General features: G+C 49.6%; 1 protein-coding gene across 9 annotated transcripts in view; it reads left to right on the top strand.

Annotated features, from left to right (window-relative positions):
* The window catches only part of CACNA1C (calcium voltage-gated channel subunit alpha1 C), a 680,887-nt gene that overhangs the window by 593,107 nt on the left and 61,782 nt on the right, over window positions 1–25,998 (top strand). For all 9 annotated transcript variants that reach the window (XM_070620344.1, XM_070620343.1, XM_070620341.1 and 6 more), the window contains 8 exons: window positions 3,311–3,417; window positions 6,776–6,863; window positions 7,439–7,546; window positions 8,438–8,490; window positions 8,801–8,947; window positions 10,344–10,545; window positions 11,945–12,103; window positions 12,723–12,833. In XM_070620344.1, coding sequence (XP_070476445.1) covers window positions 3,311–3,417; window positions 6,776–6,863; window positions 7,439–7,546; window positions 8,438–8,490; window positions 8,801–8,947; window positions 10,344–10,545; window positions 11,945–12,103; window positions 12,723–12,833 — 975 coding nt within the window. The remainder of the gene's footprint in view (window positions 1–3,310; window positions 3,418–6,775; window positions 6,864–7,438; window positions 7,547–8,437; window positions 8,491–8,800; window positions 8,948–10,343; window positions 10,546–11,944; window positions 12,104–12,722; window positions 12,834–25,998) is intronic.

Below are 25,998 nucleotides of genomic sequence, written 5' to 3'. Positions count from 1 at the left end.
GACCCCTCCTCCCTGGAGGCCCAGGCTCCCTTTCCCCGCTTCGTGTGGCTGATGCGAGCGCCAGTGTCCGCACCTGACCGCGTGCCGCGCCGGCCCGCAGACCTTCCTTTCCTGGTGGGACCTCCCAAGTCATGACCCAACCCCTTAATGGACGTGACAGTTCTGTCACATCCAGACGCAATTTGAGTGGGGCAGTTCAGGTGCCTCGCTGTTTGGTGCGTCCTGAGAGGCTCACTCGTCCTGACCCTGGCTTCTGTCCCTGCTTCCAGCTAACCGAGAGCCTCCTCAGGTTTCTCTTCTACTCAGAGAGAGTGGGTCTGACCAGGCCCCGATTCCTGGGCGTGGGGAGAGGCAGCCAAGCTTTATCTGGCTGTATAAGATGCTCTCTGTAAATCCCCTTTCCATGGTGACCTGGTTTTTCCTGGACTTCAGACTCAGGGAGGCACACAAACACCCAAAATTCTGTCCTGGGACAAGAAAAGCTCTCAGGCCCAATTCCCAGTACCCCTCCACAGAGCGTCCCTTGTGGATTTCAATGGTGCTATTTTCCCTTCAAGGTTGCCATACAAGCAGAAGTGAAAGGTCTCTGTAAGCATTGTCATGGCAAGACCCTTCCCTCCCTCCCGCCCCGTCCTTCTGATCTCTTTGATGCTTAGTGTGCTTCTAAATATAAACCCAGCCCGGAACACTCCCCTCAGCTCCTGCCCGCTGGGTCCCTCTGCCCTGCCTGAAGGCCCAGCATCCTGCCATGCCACAGAAAGCGATGGTCCAGTCGTCCAAGGGGCATTTCCTAGCAGGAACAGTTGAAAGACCTGGGGATGTTTGGCCTTAAAAACAAAAGGCTTATAGGACCACAACAGTTGGCCTGAATACTGCAAAGGACTGTCTCCTACAGGAGGGAGAAGGTGGAACCAGGACCAACGAGTAGAAATGACAGAAGATACAACACTTTTAATAACTAGAAGAGCTGCCCAGAGAGGCGGTAGTTGTCCGTGGCTGGACAGAGGACATTCCTGCCCATCCAGCTCAGAGTCAGTGATCTTGTGTCACACTCCTTTTCTCTCCTCAGGCTGAAAATACCCGCACAGTAGGCTTTTCCTGGGCAATGACTTAGAACTTTAGGAAGCAGGAACTGGGTGGGTGGCAATCAGCAAACAGGGTAAAGGAAGGACATGTGCACTAGGTACCTGAACCTGGCCTTGTCTTAGCCCCAAATGCCACAGGTAACTTACAAATGAATGCTCCATTTTTCCAGCGTCCACTTGCCCTTTCTCCAATAGCCGCTCTTCTTCTGGCCCTGCCTGGGCGCGTGCCCCTGCCCCTACACACACACACACACACACACAGACTCACTCACACACACACGCACTTTCTGGAGTGCTGGTCTTATTCCGGGTGCCCTGACAAAACTGGAGCCCAAAGTCAAAGAACAAAAGTCGGCCCTCTGAGCCCAAGCAGTCCACCTATTTGAGGAATGCTTGTCCCCGAGTGTGGACAGCTCGTGGAGCTCAGTAGTGTCCTCACAACATCCAAGCCAGGAGCGAGGTGAGATCAGACCTGGCACCTTCTCTAAGGCTGAAAGTGAAGTGGCTCAGGGAGGCACTCGGCCTTCTGCAGGCACGGAGCCTCTGGGGTTAGCACAAGCTGCCCAGGACCAGTCTCTGGGGTCCCGGATCTCCGCTGAGAGATGGGGCAGCAGTGAACTCCAGATGGCAGGCCTCGGCAGAGATCTCCAGCGATAGTCCCCTGCAGCCTTTTATATAATGTAGCCACTTCCAGAAACTGCTGCAGGACACAGGTGCCTGCGTCCCCTGTGACCCCCTGCGGCAAGAGATAAATGGAAAGAATTAGGCTGCAAGAGCTATTTTTGCCAATTTCCCCTGTGTTGGTTTTTGAATTGCTCTGCAGACATGCGCCCTGGAGATGCTCTGATTCCAAAGAGAGACACTGGACCCCAGATGACCAGACTCTCCATCTCTCAGCCTTCAGCTCCTAATTTCTCCCTTTGGCTGATGCTTCGTGGCCCATGGCCTTTCATAGCCCTTAACCTGGAAATCCACTGGCCCTGAATTCAAGCCAACAAAATTGGAAAGGCTGTTTGTTGAGCACCCACAGTGGCTTTATATCAAGCTCTGAGGGAGGCCTGTCACAGTCCTTGTCATCCCCTGTGCTCCCCTTTTCTTTTACAAAGGGCTTCTGTGTAGATTTTCTACAGGTGCCTCACAAAAGCAGGGAAGAGTACACCCACTTTATAGATGAGGAAACGGAACTTCCCTCACACGGGAAGAATCTGAAATCCAAATTCAAGCTCTCTGGCACCAAGTTCAGTTCAATGACATCTAACATTTATATAGGGCTCACTGTCTGCAGGCTCGTGTTCTCCACGTAAGAACTCAACTGATGCTTACAGCCCTATAGATATTCTCATTGCTCCCATCTTTCAGATGAGGAAACCGAGACGCAGAGAAGTAACTTGCTGCAGGCAGACAAATAAAATACGGTAGGGTTGGGATTCGAACTCAGGAGGCCTGGCTCCAGAGCCTGTGCTCGTAATCCTTGTACCGTGCTGCCCCTGTGAACACACAGCTGTGGCCCTTAAAGAACGTACAGTCTAAAAGCAAGACAGTAGAATTGAGCTTAGAATATTTGGCACACATCATAAGCACTATCTGAGGCTGGGAAGTGGAGGGATCCTAATTGCCAGTTATTGGTAGAACTTCTCTCCTGGCATTAAAGTGACTGTCCCAGTTTGCCTGAGACTAGGGGGCTGCCCCAGGACACTGGGCTTTCAGAACTAAACCAAGAATGTCCTGGGAAAACCAGGACGGTTGCTGACCCTCCTGGACACACCCCAACGGATGCCTCAGCTGGCCCTGAGGGCAGATAGAGCTTGGAGAGGAGGTTGGGAAGTTTGCATACAAGGGAAGCCCTGGGCAGCCTCAGCACAGGGCCCCTCAGGCTGGAGCCACCTGCGATGAGGAACAGTGGAAATGAGAGGGGGATGGCTGGCCAGTGTGAAAGGGCTTCAAACAAGGATTGAAGAGTGGGACGTGGTCGGGTAGGTCTAAGGAGCCACTTATTCATCTGGAGCTGGGGGAATTCCTTGGTGGCTGTAGAAACAGTTGCAGAACGCTTTTCTTGACACTATCTCCTTCTGCAGTCCTGCCTGCCCCTCATTCCTCTGTCACCCCACTGCCCTTCAACTGGGCCCTGCCCAAGGGATGCTGTGGGAGTAAACGGTGGTGCGAGGGGGTCTCTGGAGCTTGGACAGGAACCACTCATGCTGGTGTTTCTCTGTGCCTCCCTGCAGATGACTGCTTATGGGGCTTTCCTGCACAAGGGCTCTTTTTGCCGGAACTACTTCAACATCTTGGACCTGCTGGTGGTCAGCGTATCCCTCATCTCCTTTGGCATCCAGTGAGTAGGGCTCCCTCAGCCCAAGATGGGGGCATGCAACTAGGAATGGGTGTCAGAAAGGACAACCAAGAAACCAAGACTCTGGAGGGCCTTCCTGCACAGCCAGCAGTGTGACTGTGATGGGAATGGGGTGGGGCTTCTGACTTGTACCGCATGGTGGCTTTCATTTCTTGTGTTCATGTCCTCAATGGTGTGAGCCTTGGGGTACGTTGATCCCGCAAGAAGATGTTAACTATCTGGATCTTGCCATGACAGGCAGGGCTGGACCCAGATATAAGGAGAGGGGCTTTCCTCCCTCCTCCGCCGAGTGCCCAGTGCCCTTGGCTGCCCTCAACTCCAACGGCCTACCATTGCCATGGCCCACCCTGATCTCCCCCGTCCATCCTCCCTCCCTTTCTCTCACCTCTCTCCCCAGTCAAAGCAGCTGATGAGAGAGAGAGCCAGTGAGCAAGAGAGAGGAATTACTGACTCTCAATCTTGGCTGCACAGTGGAGCCACCTGAGCAGCTTTAAAGAAGACATTGCCTGGATCCCTCCCCCACCGTGTTTTATTTAGTTGGTCTGAGGGACAGCCTGGGCTTTAGGAGTTTTAAAAGCTCTCCAAGTGACTCTGCTGTACAACCAAGGCTGCGAACTTGCTCAGTTCTAAGAGGATCTGGTTATGAGTTTCTCCCAAGTTCCATCAGCTGATAATATTAACCCTGCACTTTAACTTTCAAAAGCACTTTCACATACACATTCTTCTAAGGCCCTCATGAAAAACCTCAGAGGTAGGCAGGGCACGCACAGTTACCATCATTTTATAGATAGGAAAATTGACGTTCAGGACATGAGACTTCCCAAGATCACACCAATGGCAGAGAAGAGGGTTCTGGGTCTCCCTTCCCAAGAGTGTTTTCATGATCGGCTAGAAGGAGTGGAGATGGGGGCATTAGGATGTGATCATCAATTATATTACCCAAAACTGTCCTCCTGGGAGTCTAAAGGTCTAGATTTTAATCCCAGCACTACCACTCAATCCTGTTTAACCTTGAACCAGGAATTCTCCCCTTTGGTCTGTGCTCTCCCAACCTTTAAAGCCCTTCCATAGTGATTCGATGCAAATGGACTCCCTCCCTGAGATACTGGGATAGATAGGAATGTCCTCTGAATCCTTTGGAATACAAAAGGCATGAACCAGAGAAATCCAATTTTCTACCAGGTCCCTCTTGAGTATATTGTTGATGTAAATAATCCGTAACCAATCTATAAATGAAATTGGGGTGAGTTTATTCTGAGCCAGGTCTGAGGACTAGCCTAGCCCAGGGCTTTCCTTCCCCAAGGAAGGAAGGGCACCAAGAAGTGGGGTGTACAGAGTGGTTATATACCCTCAAAGAACACGTGTCACATATGACTGAAATGTCCCTTTTACAAGGGTCACGAGACTGCCCTGTTGGCACAGTGATTGATGGACTCAGCAGGTAGTAGGTCTGCTGTCTTGGTGGACGCAGCAGGGTGACAGATCTGCTGTCTCAGTCTGAGTGGTCATGGGTGAGCACAGCAATCAATTCCTAGTCTAGGGAGAGATGCTCATCCTTAAGGAAGTGCCAACATGGGGGAAGTTGCATCTTTATCTTAAGGCCATTGGTTTTTGCCTTTGGGACACAGCAAATGCTTAAAACAGATGTACAATGCATGCTCAATGGCCATGTCAGACCCTTTTGGAAAAACAAGGTCAGGCCCAATTAGGCTTACACCCAATGGCTTCCATACTCCAGTATGTCCTATTGCTTGCCATTTGTTTGTCAGTATCATCCTGACAACGTGAAGAATGAAATCAGCACTTGCTGACGTGTCATACATGTTTTAGGTCCTGAGGTGGGTATAACGCTCGCCAAAAGCTTAAGTGGACGTCCCAATCAGATGGTTAGCATGTGAGGGTTGGGATGCCCTTAGTTGCTCACCAGCCTGGCGTGGTGATAAGCCCCACCTGGGTTGATGGATAACTCCAGAAATCACACAGGCCTCTTGCCGAGGGGCCTGTGGAGGGACCTGCGCCCTGGTATCTTCTTTCCACCAGGGAACAGCAGTGGCCTGAGGCTCCCGGGAGTTCTGGCAAGGCCCTGGCATGCCAAATGTGTGGAACCTGTTGTATAGAATCTATTCCTTCAAGTGCTGCCATGTGCTACGCCAGAGTGGGTTTTACATATGAGTGTATTGGGCAGTTCCCCAGGACATGCCTTTGGGGATGAGCAGCAAAATATCTCCTCACCATGCGCACCACCTGCAGCCACAGGCCTGAAGTTCCACCGTTTGTATGGTATTTCTTCAGGTTCAATGATGTCTTCATCGGGCATAATAATAAAAACTGCCATTTACAGACAATCCTCAACTTACAATGGTTTGACTTATGAGTTTTCGGCTTTACGATGGTACAAAAGCAATATACGTTCAGTAGAAACCGTAGTTCGAATTTTGAATGTCGTTCTCTTCCTGGGCTAGCGATATGCAGTGCGATCCTCTCTCCTCATGCTGGGCAGCAGCAGCCGCAGCTCCCGGTCAGCCCCACAATCACGAGGGTAGACAACTGATATACTTACAACCATTCTGCACCCAGACAACCATTCTGTTTTTCACTTTCAGTACAGTGTTCAATCAATTACATGAGATATTCAACACTTTATTATAAAATAGGCTTTGTGTTAGATGATTTTGCCCAGCTGTTGACTAATGTATGTGTTCTCAGCACGCTTAGGGTAGGCGAGGCTAAGCCATGATGTTCGGTAGGTTAGGTGTATTAAATGCATTTTTGACTCATGATATTTTCAACTTACAGTGGGTTTATAGGGACAAAACCCCATCATAAGTCAAGGAAGATCTGTATTCAGTTCGTAACCTGTGCCGAGCACACTGCTAGATGATTCACGTACGTTTTCTCATTTAATCCTTGCAACAACCTTATGAGGTGATTACTGTCCCACTTTACAGCTGAAGAAACTAGGGCTCAGAAAAGTTAGGAAATTCACCCTTGGTGACTTGGCTGGTAAGTGCAAAGCTGAGGTCTGAATTCAGGTTTGCCTCATCTAAACCTCTTCTCTTTGACACTGTAAACACCCACCTTGAGCAGCACATTATATTGCTAATGACTCATGGTGAATTGCTTTTCATATTATTTACTCAATAACAGAAAAGTCCCAGGGTCACAGGCAAGTTCCAGGCTCTTTTGGGGTGGGAGATGGGAGTAGAGAATGGTCCCAGCATGAGAAAGTCTGCCAAACAGACTTTACGTTTTCTCAAGTTTGCCTGAGATTAGCCTGTCAGGACACCTCCTCACCACAAGCAGGAGAAGCTTACTCCCCTGCCCTGTTGCTCTCTCTCAGGTCCAGTGCAATCAACGTTGTGAAGATCTTGCGAGTTCTCCGAGTCCTCAGGCCTCTGAGGGCCATCAACAGGGCCAAGGGGCTAAAGGTGAGCTCGGTGGGCGTAGGTGGAGAGCCATCTACCCAGCAGGCATCAACTGGTCTGTGAGTTGGTGAAAGCTAAGTGAGGTGAGGGATGGGCTAGAGGGAGAAGCTGCGGTCAGGCCAAGTGGCTGCTGTCTGGAAGCCTGGACTCTCCTGCCTACACCTCCGGTCCCACTTCAAGTCCTGGTTCCATAAACAGAACAATGACAGAGGCAGCCATTCAAAATCTCAACTCCAAAGCAAAATTTTTGCAAAAAGAAGACCTGCACAGAAACCCAATGCCCTCACATGGTGATGAGGTGCCTATATTCCTACCCCTATAAAATGACCCTCCAGCCCATCCCTCACCTCACTTAGCGAGGCTTTTATCCCTGTAGTCACCTGAGTCCAATGGAGGACTTTGAGTTCTGCTGGGTTCCACCACGATGTGACCCTGGGAAGGTGTTTTGCCTCTTTGAGTCTAATTTCCCCCACTTGTGGTAAAGGGACTACCCATGCTGCCTCCTCAGAGAGGACCCGTTAAAGGAAGGCACGCGCTGAAACCATGTCTCCTTGCCCTGCCCTCTCTTCCCACTGCAGCACGTGGTTCAGTGTGTGTTCGTAGCCATCCGGACCATCGGGAACATCGTGATTGTCACCACACTGCTTCAGTTCATGTTCGCCTGCATTGGGGTCCAGCTCTTCAAGGTTAGTCTTGGCTCTGATTTGTGGTCCTGCTTCCTTCTTCTCCTATCAGAATTCCCAGGAAAGGGAGCTGGCAGATACAACAGGAGGAGGACAGTCGCCTGGGTCAGACTTGGGATGAATGTAACCTCCAATCACAGGCCTCTTCTGAGCTTCCCAAACCAGAAGAGGGAAGAGCCTAGAAGGAGGCATTGCTCCACCAGGCCAAAGACCCCTCACTCTCTCAGCGCCACTTGCCCTTCAGGTCCCTGCCTTTCCTTCTGGCAAGAAAGGGAGAAGGGCTCATGCTCTGACACCTCAGTATCAGTCGCCTGCTTAAAATACACAGTGGTTCCCCATTATCAACAGCATTGTCACCCTTCTCTGCCCAGCTCTCAGAACCCTGGCTCTGTCCAGGTTCTCTCTCACTGCTTCCTGGCAAGGCCCCTCAGCTATAGGGAGGCCAGCCTCCTCCTTGGTTTCTGCTCTTTTCTGCCTTAATCCTTTGATTCCTACTATTCTCCCATCTGAAGCATTCCTCCCCCTGCCTTGTCCCCCCGCCGTATAAACTTCCACTGATTTCCTCCATCTAAGCCCAGTTTCATGTCCACCTTCCTCGCGAGACCTTCCTAAAGAGTCCAGCTCGCGTGGATTGGAGTTCCCTTTCCTTTGAATCCCAATGGTGCTTGCGGCACTGAGCATCTTCATTCGCTGACTGCTTTGTGTAAGTGAGTTATGTCGTCCCCATCTGGATTCTGTTCTCCTCACACTTTGTTGCCCCAAGTCCCTACACAGTGCTGGGCCACAGTGATGATCACTAATCACTTTTGATTGCTTCATGATTAATAAGGATTCATGATAAAATGATTCATGACTAATGAGCATCTCCAGTCACTTTGTTCTTCTGCCTTCCAGGGAAAGCTCTACACCTGTTCAGATAGTTCCAAACAGACCGAGGCAGAATGCAAGTGAGTACAGGCTGGAGGCAGCCAGAGCCCAGGTTGGATAACTCTGGGCGTGAGAGGAGGGTCATCCCATTCTTCCTCAGACAGAGTGGCAGCTGGACTTTTACCCCTGGGTAGTCTGGTCCCATTGCCATGACATGTAACATTCTCTATTCCTGAAGGTTCTGCCCACTGAAGTTCTTCCCAATGGCTAGAACTGTGGGGTTTAAGCCTAGCCGGTCCCATCCCACCCAACATGCCAGGAGTCATTGGTGGGTCAGGTGTGAAGGGAGATGGGGGACCCCAAGATTAACTCCTTCTCCTCCCTTCTCAGGGGTAACTACATCACATACAAGGACGGGGAAGTTGACCACCCCATCATCCAGCCCCGCAGCTGGGAGAACAGCAAGTTTGACTTCGACAATGTTCTGGCGGCCATGATGGCCCTCTTCACGGTCTCCACCTTTGAGGGGTGGCCAGAGTGAGTATGCATGTCAAGGCCTATCTGCCCTGATAGTAGAGGCCAAGACAGTGGCCCCTCACACACTCCCCAAGTTTTGATACTACCCCACGCTCCTTCCCAGAGGTCATACTTACCTGTGTCCTCCCCAGGCAATGAGGATGTGTTTCTAGAACAATCTGTAGGCCATGGTTCCTGCTGAAACATAAACTCTTCTTTTTCTAGAAGATGTCAACATTTCAGAAACTCCAACCAAAAATGAGCTTCTTTTAGCTCCGCTTCCCCACCTCAGAGTGAGCCACGATGACAGGGCCTCTGGGCGTGGGGTGCGGGGAGAGTTTCTGCAGGTGTGGGCCCTTGGCTCACCGCAGAATTGAAGATTCCCACTCCCAGTGTACACTCACTGTGAGTAAAGATGGCGGAGATGTCTCTGTTTCACCAGACTCTGCCCTACTCTCCTTAGAGAAGGCTTTGTCTATATTTACAATGGAAAGTAAGAAAGGGATGGAAGCCCGGGTCCACATTCCTCTGCAGAGGTAATGCCTAGACCAGCCTGGTCGGCCTTACACCGCGTCACCTCTACCAGGCAGCTGATCCATCAGGTGCTCCATATATCTTCATACAGACATCCGCTTCCCTCACCCCCAGTATGTATCCCAGTGAAATTATCATCTAAAAGTCAGAAAATTCTAAATATTTCCAAGTCAACAACAGCACATGAATCTTAGATGAGAGTCACCAGTATTATGTGGTAAAACATAGAAAATACCTGCAGAATAACTAAGTGCCGTGCAAGGTAGTAAAGGAGAGGGGCTAATCCCTGTCCGTGAAGAGAAACAAGCTTCCTGGGCACGTGTCCCAGGCCCGTCAATGGCGTATGCATGGAAACCAGCTGAGTATCAATCCAAACCATTGCCGATGATCGAATAAGCCTGGGTCATTTTTTATCTAGTATTTTTATCTAAATGAATATTTACTCTCAGACAGGTTTATTTTATGTTCACTGTAACACCCTCTGAGTCTATGCTAGTTTGCAAAGCTGTTTCAATATTTACCAACATTTCCAGTATTTGAAGTCAATGTCCATGACTCATGTTACATTTAAATAGTTCTTGACAGTTTCAAAACACCTTCGTATACATTATATCAACTATCCTGCCAGGTAGGAAAGTCTGGAATTATTATCTCCATTTTATAGATGAAGAATGTGAGGCTCAAAGACGTTAAGTGATTTGCTCAAGGTCAGATGGCCAGTAAGTGGCAGAGCTGGGACATGAACCCAGATCTTCTGACTCCTAGCCTAGCGCTGTTTCCGGCACCCCTGATCCCAGGGCTCGCTAGCAGCAGTGGTGCCATCATTCCGCAGAGGTGACGCTGCTTCTCCAGTTCCCTCTGTGGCGCCTGTCTCCTCCTCCAGGCTGCTGTACCGCTCCATCGACTCCCACACGGAAGACAAGGGCCCCATCTACAACTACCGCGTGGAGATCTCCATCTTTTTCATCATCTACATCATCATCATTGCCTTCTTCATGATGAACATCTTCGTGGGTTTCGTCATCGTCACCTTCCAGGAGCAGGGGGAGCAGGAATACAAGAACTGTGAGCTGGACAAGAACCAGGTAGCTTCCTAAGAAGAAGAGGAACAGGGCGGTGAGGGGGAGCAGGGTCACATGAGGAGTGGCGGCAGCCTCTGGCCCACCCAGAAGAGAGGCTATAGTCAGGCGAGAGACCCAGGCGGATACTGAAATCACCTGTCCTCTCCACAAGCAGAATAGGGCTCTCAGTCTTCTGGAAGGGCCCAGGCCAAAGAAATGCAAATCCTGCAAACCCAGATCTGGCAAATACATTCAGCCAACAAATATCTGTTAAGCTTCTACCTAAGGAAACCTTGTGATAGACCCTGTGGGAAAAAGACCTCATACCCTATCTAGAAGTTAACAAGTTAGAAAGTGCCCGTGTGGCGTGGCACAATTGATAAGGAGGAGAGAAACTAGAACCATGAGGGAGGCAGAGCTGTGGGGATGGGGAAGAGAAACTCACTAGTGAATGATTTTTTAAGTAAAATACAGAGGCCTGTGCATGAGGTAGGGCAGGAAAGAGGTTTAAGTGGGAGTGACACAGTAATTCCCAGTACTGTGGTGTGTTCTATTAGCCTGTGAAAAAGAGCTGGCAGCTCCACTCGTGAGGAGTGATGTCAACATCTTGGGTTTAGACTCATCGTTTTGGCTGCTGTATGGACTTTGATTGGAAGTAAGATAGGAAAAGAAGGAGGCCAACTGGAAAGTGTAGATGAGAGATGATTAGACCCTGATCTACTATCAGTTAACGGTATTAGAGATGGGGAGAATAGGAGGAGATCAAATGGGTCAGGCTCAGAGCCTGGACAGGAGGTGGAAGGTAAGAGAAGAGGCTGCAGTGACCCTCAGTTCCTGACCTGGGAATCTGGGCACAGTGCAGAGAATGGCCTGGATCTGTGCTGGACTCTCAAGAATCTAGTTAACCCAAGATCTCACCCCTACCCGTGAACTCTGCCTTTTGATCTTGTGGACACTGGTAAATAAGGAAGACTGATTTAGGACAGGAAAGAAAAATTGAGGAGAGAAGTGCCCCAAGGAGAGTCTGTGGCATAGGAAACAATCAATGAGAAGACCAGCTATCAGTCAGTCAGTAAGGACTTATCAAATGCCAGCTACACATCAGCAGTCGACTAGGCATCAGTGAACTGGAAAGAATGCAATAGCAACCCCTTGACTAAACCTTGATAAGGAGATTGATGAGAGGAGATGCTCTCCTTGATTAAGGGAGTGATAGGAAGTCACAAAAATGTCCAAATAACATCTCAAACCTGTAAATGAGTTAGAGCAGTAGATTATTTCTCTGACTCTCAGAGAACCCTGCCCCAGGGTGTGTAGTTTCATCTACATCCACCCTCCTCTGCCATCCCCCCACCATTATCCAGACTACTAACCCTACTCTCCCCCCATTCCTGCCCCACCCCTCCCACTGCCTCCCTCCCAGCGACAGTGTGTGGAATACGCCCTCAAGGCCCGGCCCCTGCGGAGGTACATCCCCAAGAACCAGCACCAGTACAAAGTGTGGTACGTGGTCAACTCCACCTACTTTGAGTACCTGATGTTCGTCCTCATCCTGCTCAACACCATCTGCTTGGCCATGCAGGTCAGTCCAAGGGGGGCCCTGGGCCCACGATGCCTGCATGGTAGAGAATGCTATGGGAGGATATGAAGTATGAAAGAGCTGCATGATCATGTCCAGTGTGTCACCTGCATGTTGGCCAAGGGAGGCAGAAAGAGCAGAACTGTCTTCCTCTCCCAGTTGGAGAAAGACAAGTGTCCCTTCTCAAGGAGGAGCTCCTCTCTGGGACCTTATGAAAGGATCCGTAGGACCCCGGTTTGATAAAATGGAGAGAGTGAAAGAAATGGAGAACAAAAGGTGAGCTTGAAGTGTTGCTTGTTGTCAGTAAGGCGTGGGGTGTGGAGGTTGATTCTGCATCCTCTGTCTTCAGGAAGGTCACCTTGTGTGAGAGCTCTCTTGAGTGCCAGGAATCTCCATGAAGTTGTCATAGCCAATCAAAGCGGGAACACAGAGCTCTGCTGGCCTGTGTTTGCAGAGATGGCAGAGACGGGCAGAACTTGTAGGATTTTCTGATCCATCTGACTGCCCATGGAGATGTGGATGGCCTTCCAGGGCTTGGCTCAAGGACGATCTCTGTTGAGAGGAAGGTGGGGCTGGTGTGGGGCTGTCCCTGCCTCGTTTTCACAGTCCTCCCTCCCTTCAGCACTACGGTCAGAGCTGCCTCTTCAAAATCGCCATGAACATCCTCAACATGCTCTTCACGGGCCTCTTCACGGTGGAGATGATCCTGAAGCTCATTGCCTTCAAACCCAAGGTAAGCCTCTGAAGAAAAGGCTCCTGGTCTACAGGTGCCAGAGGGATGGAGAAGAAGGGGAGGTGGGAGTGCCAGTGCCGAAAGAAGGAGAGCAAGGGCCAAAAGTAATCGGTGGAGGACCATATCTTCTCCGATGATAAATGCTCCAACTCCTAAGCCTACCAAGAGTTGAGCCAGGCCAACTCCTTGAAATAGAATCTCAGCTCATGGTCTAGACCATGGCTGGGATATACAGGAAACACACTCCTCCCTGAGCTGAGCCTCTCCTTCTAGGGGAGGCAGATCATGGTCCTTCTTCTCCCATTTCCCACCCTGTCTCTGGCCCCATCCTCAAGTACATAATCTGGAAGAAACTATGCCCACAAACTGGCAAACCAAACCTCCTCAGGCACAGCCCTCCAGGTCCACTCAGGCCTCTTTGCCGTTCTCCTCCCATTTCACCGGCCACACAGACCAACCTCATTGTAAAAAGCTCAGCCAGGGCTGCATTTGCTCGGGGCTCAGTGTCGCAGCCTATGGGACCTCCTGTTCCTGCCTCAGTTGCTCCATTGCACTTCCAGTACAGGAAGGGCAGTTACAGCCAAATATCTGTGCTTTGCTACTTGTAGACACTTTCTAGAAAAAAAAAAAAGTCAGGAGAAAAGATTAGAACCACTGGGTGAATGAGGCAGGGTAGGGAAGGTTGGATTGCCTCTTGCCTTGGATTACCTGTGCCCTCCCTAGCCGGCCCCACCACCACTGTCCTGGGTAATGGAGGAATAAACTGCTTTGGGCATCACCTTCCAACTTCCACCCCTCAAGACAGGTCAGGGTCACAAGCATCCACTGGCCTGGGATTCACACCATGGACAGCTGCTTCTGAGGGAGAGTACAACAGCAACTCAGCGGCTCCCCTGGCTGCTGCAACACCTTTTGGAGAGCAATGAGAGGAAAAAGTTGGTTCTAAGTATACAGATACAGACTTGAGAAAACCTCTCCAGCTTTCCCAGCCTTCTCTTCCTCTCCTTTGCTAGTTTTTCCAGATGCAACACAGATCAACAGGAGGCAAAAAGAAAGAATTCTTGACCATATATTCGATTTTTATTCAAATTTTTACTTGTCCCAGGATTAATCAGGGCAGGAGGAGTGCTCTTTGGCTGTTGCATCCATGTTCATTGACAAGATATTCATCCTTTTCCTTGAATTAATATTCAGCTAACATTTCTTGATAACCTACCATGTACTACACATGCCTCATTGCATGTAATCCTCAAAGCACCCTGCAAGACAGATCAGCATCCTCATCTTACGAAAGAGGCAAGTGAAGCTCAGAGCAATTATGTGTAGTATTAATTACACCATTATGAAATGGCAGAACTGGGAATAGAATGTAGCACCTCTGACTTTTTAGTTGATATATTTTGCACCACACCACACTGTTAGCATGCACCTTTCCACGTCAAGTGTTCTGCTGGGTACTTTTCAGAAGGAGGCAAACAACCTTTGAGGGACTTCGAAGATAAGGCAGCCAGTGTTCTTACAATGCTGATTCTTCTTTTCACTCAAAGAATGCCTAGGAATCGTGGCTGATTTTCAGTGAATGACTCCTAATGCATGTCATGGTGACAATAATAGTAATACGTCCTCCAGGGCAGCAAATATACTCTTTTTCACTTTCCTTTCCAAACCCAATCCCGTTTAGGGACATAAATTCTGTCCTGGCCTAGAGAAGACCACTGAGTGTCCCTGGCCACCCTCTATAGGGCCCATGGTACCTCTGCCCACCTATGGTCCTATGCCCAGCCATGTGGCCCAGAAGTACTGACAGGTTCACAGCCCATGGCAACATGACCAGCTGAGGCTGGGAATGCAGAAGCCTTGCTGAGTGGAGCTTCAGTCTCAGATGACAGCCTCTAGTAGAGAAACCGGCATCGTTTTCAACTAGTTTCATGAGACACGGTTGGAATATTTCAAAGCCGTGAGTCATTCCACAAATGACTCAGAAGTGTTTTGGTGCTGTCTGAAGCGGGCTGCAGAGCCTTGCAGTGGGCCTCCTGAATCAAGCCTCCGGAGCTCGGAGACGCACTGGGCAAACCTGCCCTGAAGGAAAGTGGAATCGGCACCTGAAAGACACTCGACGAAATCCTGCACATCACAGAACAAGACAACTCCCTAGGAAGTCACCAGTTTTGGGGTCTAAACCAGAGAGTTCCTCCTACTTTCCTCCATCCCTGATTTTCTGTTGTGAGAAGATGGGGTAAAATAAGAGAGACTTTTTCCAAAGCAGTAAGACAGCCAATCCTGGGGCTGTTTGCCTTTCACACATGCCACAGTCAATCTGTGATGTAAAGAGAAAAGAAAATGGATCTTTTCTCTGAATACCTGTAAAGGGCCTTCTGGCAATAGAGGGGTAAGGTCACTGGACCTGGCTGGCCAAAGAAGGCTGACAAGTTGGGAGGAGCAGGAGGAGAGCAAGGTTCCCTGGGCTCTAATCAAACTATGTTCTTCATTAAGAAATAGACTCCAGGGGGCCGGCCCATGGCCAAGTGGTTAAGTTCACGCGCTCCGCTTAGACGGCCCAGGGTTTCACCGGTTTGGATCCTGGGCGTGGACCTAGCACTGCTCATCAGGTCATGCTGAGGCAGCGTCCCACATGCCACAACTAGAAGGACTCACAACTGAAAATATATACAACTATGGGCTTTGGGGAGAAGAAGGAAGAAAACAAAGATTGGCAACAGATGTTAGCTCAGGTGCCAATCTTTAAAAAGAGAAAAAAGAAAGAAATAGACTCCAGGAAAAGCATCCCCAAAAATTTTGGACAGAAAAACCAAACTCTTTGAAGCTCTGGTGGAAACACATAGGTGGATCTGGCCCAAGAACCAGTGGCTTCTAATAGTGACGGGAAATACAGAACAGCTTCCATATCTCACCATCGACTGGGATTTTGTTCTGCACCTTTTATTTCCCTGGCGCAGTTGTTCATATATGATATGTATGAATTTGCACTTGTAAGCATTAGCTGTAAAAGGACGGTTAGGCAGCAAGAATGTACAAGATTGGTATTAGTCACAGCAGGGAGAAGTAATCTGAAGTTGTCACTGCTCGGCTTTTCTTCTCTAACTGTTTTGTTTCTGTGATTGGTTGGGTGGTCGTTCCGTTGGCCAGTCTGTACTCTTGCTTCATTCTTTCATTGTCTTCACTGCGACTGATGTTCCCAAGTTCTTCATGTCTCTCTGTCCTCCTTACCACTCCATCGAAAGTAAATTTACTCAAGCCAACTGCCCCGCTCCTTAAATTCACACTCTTTTCCAAATACACAAAAAGTGTGGGTGAATAGAAACCAGTTTAGAGAAATTCAGTCCCTGTACAACCTCAGGGATTAGGGTGATGTCTGAAAAGAGTGGGAGGGATGATAGCAATATTGACTAGAACACCTAATAGCAAGCCACAGGGAATTCCTTCCCAGAGCAGGAGGACGGCCTTGCACCTGGGTCCTGCGTGATTGTGCAGGACCAAGCTGGTCAGCTGAAAAAGCTTTGGTTAGAATGGTCTGAAGGTAACTAAATAGCTGGACTGCCCTCCTATCGTGAGCTGAAATTTATCAGAAAAGACAGAAAAAAATTTAAGATACACTTTATGAGAAGCACTGAAAAATATCCAGTGTTTAGGAATAAATTTAACAAAACATGTCTAAAATCTCTAAAGAGAAAACTGTAAATAGAGAGGAATTAAAGAAAACTTAGTAAATGGAGCAATATATCATGTTCGTGAATTGGAAAACTCAATCTTATAAAGACGTCATTTCTCTTCACACTGACCCATAGATTCAGTACAATCCCAATTAAAACTCCAGACTGAACTTCACCCAAGGCGAGAATGGCAGGAGAAAAGGGAGGCACCCACAAGTCCTTTATGGCCAGGACGATGCCCCGGGTGTTCCCCGGGCTTCAGCCCCTTTGGGCAGCTCTGAGATCACTGTGGAGGGAGAGGCAGAAGCCCGGCTCCAGCAGTGCTAGTCACGCTGGCAGCTACAGGTGTTAGTACCAGAAGGGGTGATGATTGACTTAGTTGCCTGGGATTTGCTGTGACAATGACTCAGCAAGGGCGATGGGGGAGGAAGCAGGGACTGCTGCTTCCGAGACTTACCTTGTTCCCTTGGCTGCTGCCCACTCAGGGAGCAGCCAGTTCTCACTGCCTCTTCGTATCCCCCACAGGGAGGATGCTGGTGGGGACTGGCCCTGGCAGCTCTCTGGGATCAAAGCCTTGGCTTCCCTTCTCAGCTTTCTCTCGGCCTGAGAATAGTCCAGAGAGGTGAATGGAACCACAGTGAGGGCTCAGCAGCCTTCCTGCCCCAGCTTCTGTAATAAGAGCACCTGAGGCCTGGGCTCCCTTTCAGGTTGCAGGACGAAGTAGGGCACAAAGGCATTTCAAACCTAAGGGATAAAGTGAGGCCTCTAGACCAGCACTATTGAATAGAACTTTCTACAGTCATGAAAATGTCTGTCAAATAGCCACTAGCCTCCTGTGCCTTTTGAGCACCTGAAATGTGGCTAGTGCAGCTGAGGAATTGATGTTTTAATTTATGTATTTAAATTAACTTAAATTTGTATAGCCACATGTGGCTGGCCGCTGCTACACCGAGGAACCCAGCTCTAGACACTGCTTCTTTCCCATGACATTCCCAGTTCTGCCATGCCCTGTCTGTCTGTCTTGGCTTCTTCAGCCCAGCTGCTCTGGCTTCATGAAGCCAAATGACTTCTCTCATCTGCCCTACTCTTTCTCCAGCTCATAATTTTCTACTAGAAATGGGCTCCTAATAGTGGAAGCCCTCTTGACAGCATTGGACAGTCTCTTGCCCTGGGATCCCCCGTGTGGATTTTCTCCTGACTTGGTCAGATCTCCCAGCCATCCCTGGATTTCCCAGTCCTCGTCAGCTCCAAGTGCTGAGGCTCTTTACCTGAGGATCCTTGCCCACTCAGTTCTTGAACTGATCCTAAGGAAGGCAGACAGTGCACTGGCAGGTGTGGTCTGGAATTAGTCTTGCTGCTGTAGGCTGAGTATAGGGTGTGTCTCTGCTGAGCCCTGGGGCACCCTGTGGCTCTTTTTCCCAGTCCATTGGACTTTTGACTAGGTTTCCTGATTAGTATCTTAGTGCCCTAGTGAAACTGAAATCTGAGCGCCCTAACCACTACCTGGTTCTTACCTGACCCTCCCCGGGAGGCAGAACCCTGTCCTTGCACATCTCAGTTGCTGGCCAGAGACTTGCTGCCTGATAGCTTTGATTCCACTTCCAAAGTGGGTGCCAGCCTTCCAGCCACATTGTTTCTCAACCCAGCTCCACCTGGCATCCTCGCCCTGCCCACTGGCCTCTACTGGAGGCTCCTGTGTGCCTGGCAGCAAGCTATCTAAACTGTCTGGGGCTGTAACTCCTTGCCCCCAGACACAGAGGATGTGGCCAACATTTTCATAGTGTCAGCTAACAGTGGGGCAGTAATTCAGCTGACAGCATATTTTCTCTGCTTTGGGGCTTTTTTGAAGCCCCTGTTATCTTTCAGGAAAGAGGACATGTAGCCTTGGCTGCTTCTCAGAGAGCAGAGAGGCAGAAAGGGGGGAGGTTGGCAATCATGGCCGATGCTGACAAAAAAGCTGGTTCCTCCTTTTCTCAGACTGTTGTCCTGAGGAGTCCATAGATGGCCCCTTAGCAGCTCCCTTGGCTGGAGCAAGAGATGAGTCATAACAGGAAGGGAGCCTGGTTAACAAGATGCCACTAGGATCAGAGCTGCTCAGGATCATGGCGGTCAAATGTGGTCTCTTCTTGGAGCCATTCCCCACAGCACAGCCCTGGGCACAGCCCTGCTCAGGTCTCACCCACATGAGCAGCACCTGAGCCATGAGAGGGATGAGCCAGGAGGCTCTCGAATGTGAACTGCATGGTGGGGTCTTGAACCTGGGCGTCTGCTTTGTGTCTGAAAGTCTCTAAGCCTGGGAGAGTGTTGCTGGCCTTGGACCTCCCACGCACAAAGGCAGCCTCCCTCCTGTTACTAACTGCCTGCATGGTGCAGCAGATAGCAGGCTTCCAAAGGCCCCAGAGCGATCTTTTCTCTGCATACTCTGTTGTTCTTAGGAATGTTTTATTTCTCTTGGGAAGGACTGTTGGCCCTGACGTGGGTGGGTACAGGTCCTGTCAAGGTGAGGAGCATTTGAGATAGCCTGAGGGTATGGTGAAGACGGAACTAACTTCTTTCCATTGGGCTTGTGGCAAAAGGGAGACAGGAGGGCCTGGGTGGGGCTCTAACTTCACACATGGACAGGCAGCAGGAAGGCTGGAATGGGGAGGCGGGTGCCCAGGGAACACTCAAGGAGAACACTTGCTTCAGCAAAGAAACTCTGCAGCCCAAATCCTCAGTCTATTCTGTCAGCTTTATCCGTGTCTAGAACCTTCTTTCCTTAGAGATGCAGCATCTGGTTTCTCTTTGGCAAACAACTTTCCTCACATGACCTGAAGACATTATGGTCCACATCCTCCAGCCAGCTGGGGGTCCTCCAGGGGACCCGTGCCCTGGAGAGGTGCAAAGGGGGCTTCTGAGTCTGAAGGACCACACTGTTCAGGCATGGACCCACTGGTCTAGGCACTTCCACATCCTCCGTGAGCGAGCTGCTCCCAGGAAAGGGACCCACTCCCAACATTCACCAGGCAGGTGGAGAGGCTGGGAGAGCACCTCAGCAGGTGACTGAAGCCCAAGTCAAGCAGCAGATTTACTTGTCTGGTCCAGGGAGGAGTAACCATTTTTACTGGCTGTGTGCCTGGCCGACTTTCCTACTCAGAACGGGCGTCATCGTATTTGGATTACGGTTTTCATTAACTTTCAAAATCAGATATTTTGTCCCCCTTTGTCCCCTAAGGAAGTCCAGTGAGGGGTGTGCCAAAAGATAGGTTCTGAAATATTGCCAATTCTGACAGAAACAGAGGCACAGGAGAAAGGGATGCATGACCCCGGTTAGAAAAGCTGCTGATCAGCATGGGAGGTCTGGAGACCCCACAGCAGCCCTGAGGGAGCCTGGGCAGACGGAGTGAGGAGAATGGCAGGGCCAGAATTCCTCTAAATGCACCAGTAACTGCAACCGAGGAGCCAGGGCGCCCCGCAGGCAGGACGCCATCAGGCCTGGGCTCCCTCCACGGGCAGCAGAGGCTCCCGCTTCCACACGCTGTCCTGAGAGCTCTTGAGAGAAATGTCAGGACTCTTGCTTTAGAGCCCAGTAAAGGACCAGGAGAAGGAGGGAGGAAGTGAGATGATCAGCAGGAAAGATCGCACACCGAGGCATTTCCTCTTCTTGAAAGCTGAGAGTCTTCTAGAAACTTGGTTTGTTTTTACGAGATAATTACATTGCCAGCTAAAATCTCTCTCCAACTTTCTCTCTGGCTCTAACTGCACCACTAGTCAATAACTTCCCCTTCTAACAATTTTATGGTAACCATGCATTTCTGCATGATGCAATCATTTTTACAAGGCTTTATTTTTCACAAAGCAAATTTCACTTCATTTCTTTGCTTAATCATCCCAGATCCCCCCAAGAGAGAAAATTCTGGTAGATTAAGAACCAGGAAGCCTGGCTCTCACCTCCCATCCCCTTGAAGGAGTTGGGGTGGGCAGGTAAGGTGTAAAGTTCCTGCCTGAGCTGTCCCTCCCTGTCTCAGTTTCTCGGTGGAGCAGGAAGACTGGCCTAGCAGACTGTGGTGAGACTGAGTGAGATTATGTCTGTCTTAGTCCGTTCAGGCTGCTGCAACAAATACCACAGAGTGGGTAGCTTATAGACAACAAAATATTTATTTCTTACCGTGCTGGAACTGGAAGCCTGAGATCAAAGTGCCAGCGCAGTCAGTTTCTCTGGAGAGGGTCCTCTTCCCGGTTCACAGCTGGCGCCTTCTCACTGTGCCCTCACATTGTGGAAGGGGCGAGGGGTTCTGTGGGGTCTCTCTTATAAGAGCGCTATCCCATTCTTGAAGGCTCCACCCTCATGACCTAATCATCCCGCAAAGGCCCACCTCCCAACGCCATCCCCTTGGGCGTAAGGACTCCAATATGTGAATCTGAGGGGACACAAACGTTCAGACTGTAGGAATGTCTGAACGGTTACTAAGGCTTCTGGGGAAGGTGCCATCCAGCAAGACCCCTCAGCCTGGGGACTCTGCACCCACCCTAACTCAGAACCAAAGGATCTTCAGCTTCTGCCCTTCTTGTCCATTTCCATTTTAAATTGGTCCTTTTGCAGTTCTGGCATTCTGTCATCTCTCATCCTGAGCTCGTTTATTCTATCCTTTCAGCCAGATTTCTGCCTAACACCATAGTGTAATTTCCAGGCTCATCTTAACACATCCTTGAAGATGGATTATGTAAGACACAGCAGAGACCATGCTCCTAACATCTAAAACCATCACTCGCTTTTCCTGTGGCTAATGCAAGCCATTGCTGGGCTTTACAAGATTTGAGCTCTGTTTTTACCTTTTTCTCTCCTTTTTGTCTCAAGGCCTTCTCATTCTTCAGGTTATTTGTTTCAAGAACCCTTTGCCTATGTGCTGTTTGGCTAGTGTTTTGCTGCAGGCTAAAGTTCACCAACAACTCAATAAATATCGCATTGAGCACCTGACGTACCGGGCAGTGTGTGCTTGGGACCGGGAGACAACAGTGACTACAAGTAGGCTGATGAGCACTGCATTGTCCCGATTGCCTTTTTCAGAGCAGAATTCCCTGATTTGGGCCTACCTTGGGTCTTGTAGAGCAGCCAGTTCATCATCTCATTCATTACCAGAAAACCTGACGGTCAACCTGGTATTCCTATTCCTACTTAAAAAGAAGCAATGAATAAAGACGTTATACCATTTTGTATTAATTCCTACACTTTAAATTAGGTAACATCCAGAAGCAAGGAGGGCAGGACACTTAACACTTGCAATGGGAAGATTTGCAAGTTCTGGAGACAAAAATTAGATTGCTAAATTCCTTGAAGGCCAGAACTATTTCCTGTGCATTTTTGTGTCCTATGAGAGGCATTTAGCGAAAGTTTAATGCATGCATGAATGAATGAATGAGAACTAGAACTGGAAAACAAGGAAAAGAGAGTCTGACTGTTAATGTCAGAAAACACCGTTAAGATCATTGATCTTCCATCAGTGTAGAAATCTCTAAACACTCTGCTTTCTGCTGTAAGAGACTCCCTATTTCAAGAGGCAGCTTTGGTGGGAACCCTCCTTTATACTGAACTGAAGGTGCCCCTCTGTAACTGCCACTCATGAGCACTATGTTTTCCATCTTTTCTTTCAATAAATAGTTACTGAGCACCTCAGTGATGATGTTGAGACATGGTACCATCTTTCCAGGGCTCACAGTGTGTGCAGGAGATGCTAATAAACAAAAAGTTTACAGAATAGGGCAGGGGCTGTGCTGGAGGAGAGGCCACCCCAGGGAGAGCAGTGGGGAAAGAGGCACCCATTTTTAGATAAGGTGGTCAGGCAAGTGCCTGTCAAACCGACCTGGAGGTTGAACAGGAGCCAGAAGAAGAGCATTTCATGCAGAGGGAAAAGCAAAGGCCCCGAGGCAGGGGCAAGTTCAGCTTGTTCTGGGAACTGAGAGCAGTGAGTGGCGGAGGGTGGGCTGGGCCAGAGCACGCAGGTCCTTTGGGATCTGTAAGGTCTGACTGCCCTCAGAACCCACAGGGAGCAGGGGCCTTACCCAGGGAATTACACACTCTGATTTATGTTTGTGAACCAGCATGCTGACTGCTTAGTGAAGAACGGAGTGGCGTGGGGCCAGAAGGGTGCAGTGAGGAGCCTGTTCCTGGAAACACAGGTGACAGCAGTAGAAATGGAGAGAGGTCGCAGAGCCATGACGTAGTGTGATGGCGAGGTGGCTGTGAGGGTGAGGATGAAGAGTCGGGCTGGCTCCAAACAGTCTTTGAGCAGGACTCTTACTGTCTTTGTATCCTTCCAGATGCTAACCCAGTAGCACTTTGTACCTATCAGGTGCTTGTAAATGTCCCCTGAATGAGAGCACACTGAAGCTGGCCTCCTGTTTCATTCCTCACAAAAATGATTCCAGCCCCTGGCTTACAGCTCTAACATCCTATGAAGAAACCCCCTTCAGTTCTCCAGCCACCCACCCCCAAGCCTCCCGTCTAAGAGTTTGCTGGGGAGGAAAGCAGAGATGGAAACTAAGGAAGTGGCCAGGAACGCCTACAGAGCTGCCATCCGGGGTGGCGCTCAGAGGCCCTAACGTGGTCCCCTAAATTCAGGAAATCCTGCCTAAAACATAATTAGACAGGTTTCTTCAGTGCGAGACTCGAGCCTTTGATGTATGCTGTGCTCTGAGATCGCCCCAGGTCAGAGCTGAGCCAAAGCTCTGAGCCCAGACCCTTGCAGCCTTATTGGAGGACCAGATCTTTGTTTTGGGTTTGTTTGTTTTGTTTCGCTGTTTTTTTGTCTCACAGAACTAATGTTCCACAGAACACAGTTTTGGAAATCTGCAGGGGCCTCACGAAGATTCATGAGACAAAACTGACCTCGAGGATTGCGTGGGTGGGGCCAATGATGCGAGGGGCAGTTCTGCCCGAAGAAGCGTCCTGTCAGAGCATCTTGGGAATGTTTATCTGAGGAACAGTCTGGGGAGCCTTCAGTAGAACCTGAGGCTCGAGGTCGTCCTCAGTCGCTGGTTGATGGCCAAAGTTCAGAGTAGATAAAACTACCATTAGAAATATGAACGTCTCTTGGATAATTCAACCCCAAGAGCAAGCAAGAATATTTCTTTTTTAAAAGTTGTACGGAAACTTAGACATTCTTTTTTGTTTTGGTCTAGTTAATATCCATCACCATACAGTTACAGAATTTTTTTCTTGTGAGAGAAGTTATAAGATCTAATCTCTTAGCAACTTTCAACTATGCAATACAGTATTATTAACCGTAGTCACCATGCTGTACGTTACATCCCCAAGACTTACTTATAACTGGAAGTTCGTACCTGTTGACCCCCTTCACCCATTGCACCACCCCCACCCCCGCCTCTGGCAACCGCCAATCTGTTCTCTGTGTCTGTGAGCTCGGGCTTTTTTATTGTTGTTGTTGTTTAGGTTCCACATATAAGTGAGATCATCGGTATCTGTCCTTCTCTGACTTATTTGTTAGCCCAATGCCCTAAAGGTCCATCCATGCTGTCACAAATGGCAAGATTTCCTTCTTTTTATAGCTGAATAATATTCCACTGCACACATATATATGTATATACACACACCACATTTTTCCATTCTTTATCCAATCATCCATTGATGGACATTTAGGTTGTTTCCATTTCTTGGCCATTGTAAATAACGTCACAATGAATGTGGACATTCTTTTAAGCTAGTTGCCTTCAATCCTTTTAGAACCAAAGCTCCCTTTTTGTAACAAATGCTTTGGAATACCTCCTTAATTTTTCTTAAATAAAATTCATAGGAAACAAATCTTTATGTATAGAAAATTCATATCTATACATGTAATGTAAAAGAAATACATATAATTCCTAAATTATAGTATAATGGGACAAGTCTGTCCTTAGTAGAAGAATTCATTCCACACAAAAAGTAGAGGTTAATGAAATAGCAGAAGTACGAGACCTAAGAATAAAAACTCAAGATCAGTTATAACTGCCAAGCCTTTTTGCATGTGGCACCTTACATCATGTCTGTCAGAGGTCACATAGGACACCCACAGTTCACCGGCAGAGCTGTCCCACGCAGAGCAGAACATTTGGCACCCTGGGCCCCACCGCTCAAAGCTAAATCCTACATCCCCGGAATCACGGCGGAGCCCCTGCAGAGCCCCAAACGCCCCCTAGAGGGCAGTGCACTCCCCCCTCGAGAACCGCGGCCTTAAGCTCGGGTAGGGCTTCCTTCAGCCTCGGGTTTAATTTTACTTGGTATTCAAACTATTAAGAAGCCAGTGTCTCCCACCATCAGCGGAACCCCCTCGACCCAGAAAGTCACCACTTATGTATGTCAAGTTCAAGGGAGTAAAGAGAGGAGAAGGAGGGAGGCAGCCGGCAGATGGCTGACCGCTCGGCCCCGCCCCGGCCGCCGGCTTCAGTGCTGAGGCAAGAGGCAGGTGCTGCGCGAGTAGCCCCTGCCTGATTCGTAGCCGCCTGATTGGTGAGTTGGCATTACCCTGATTATTATTTATTTGCGGAATGCCCACAGGGTACCTGATGCGGAACAGCGCCCGCAGACAGGCACAAACGGGCTCTGTGAGGGAGAGGCCTCCCCACCGCTGCTCTCCTACTCAGGGATTTGCTACTGTTGCAACATTGTGACAGGTTTCTTTCCTGCCTGGCACTCGAGAGCTTACAAGTCACTATGAATGATAAAAAATAATTACATGACTTGCATAAAGCCTTCGTGTGGGCAAGATAGTATTAGCTATTATATTTAATATTTAATGTGGAAAACTATTCACGCTGTGTAAAGAAGCCTGGTAGGAAAGTACACTGGTTCCCCTCTCCATCCCTGCCACTGGGAAAGAAACTGGGACACGCCCCCGAGGCTGGGAGGGGGACGCGGGATCCCCAAACCTGCAGGGCTGCGGCGTTAGCCCCCACCCGCCAGACCTGGGGCAGCGCCAGCTCTCCCAGCCGCTGCTGTAGGGGAGGGGCTCTTCCATGGTGCAGGAAGGCCGCCAGCAGGGCCAAGGCTCAAACCACAGCAGCCGGAGGGACGATCACGACAGCCAGGAGGCCCCGAACACGTCCTGTGTGAATTCAGATAACCTCCGAGACCGCCTGAGGGCGTGGGCGGTGATTATTCCTGCGTGACAGAGGGAAGCCGGGCTGCGGTGGCACCTGCCCAGCTCGAGGCTCAGCTCTGCAAGCGAGGGCAGTTGCGCATCCCATGCACATTCTGTTTACTGAAGTGGACACAGGGGATTGGCTCCAACCATCCCAGCTGGGTCATACCTGCCCCTTTGCTATGGAGGGGTCAGCCCATTAGGTCCTGAAGGGCATGGGGACCATAGGATGAGACTGCCAGGTTGGAGGCAAGCAGACCAAGGAGGGCTGCCACTGCCGGAGCTCGTTCTCAGAAGGGAGGGGTGGGACTGCTCCTCCTTGTTCACCCACTCCCAGCGCTGCCTGTTCTCTGCTTCCCTCTCCCCCAAAGTGTGCTGGTG

This window comes from Equus przewalskii, chromosome 5 (assembly GCF_037783145.1).
Source record: "Equus przewalskii isolate Varuska chromosome 5, EquPr2, whole genome shotgun sequence".
Classification (NCBI taxonomy): Eukaryota; Metazoa; Chordata; class Mammalia; order Perissodactyla; family Equidae; genus Equus; species Equus przewalskii.
This window is presented reverse-complemented; position numbering and strand designations above follow the sequence as displayed.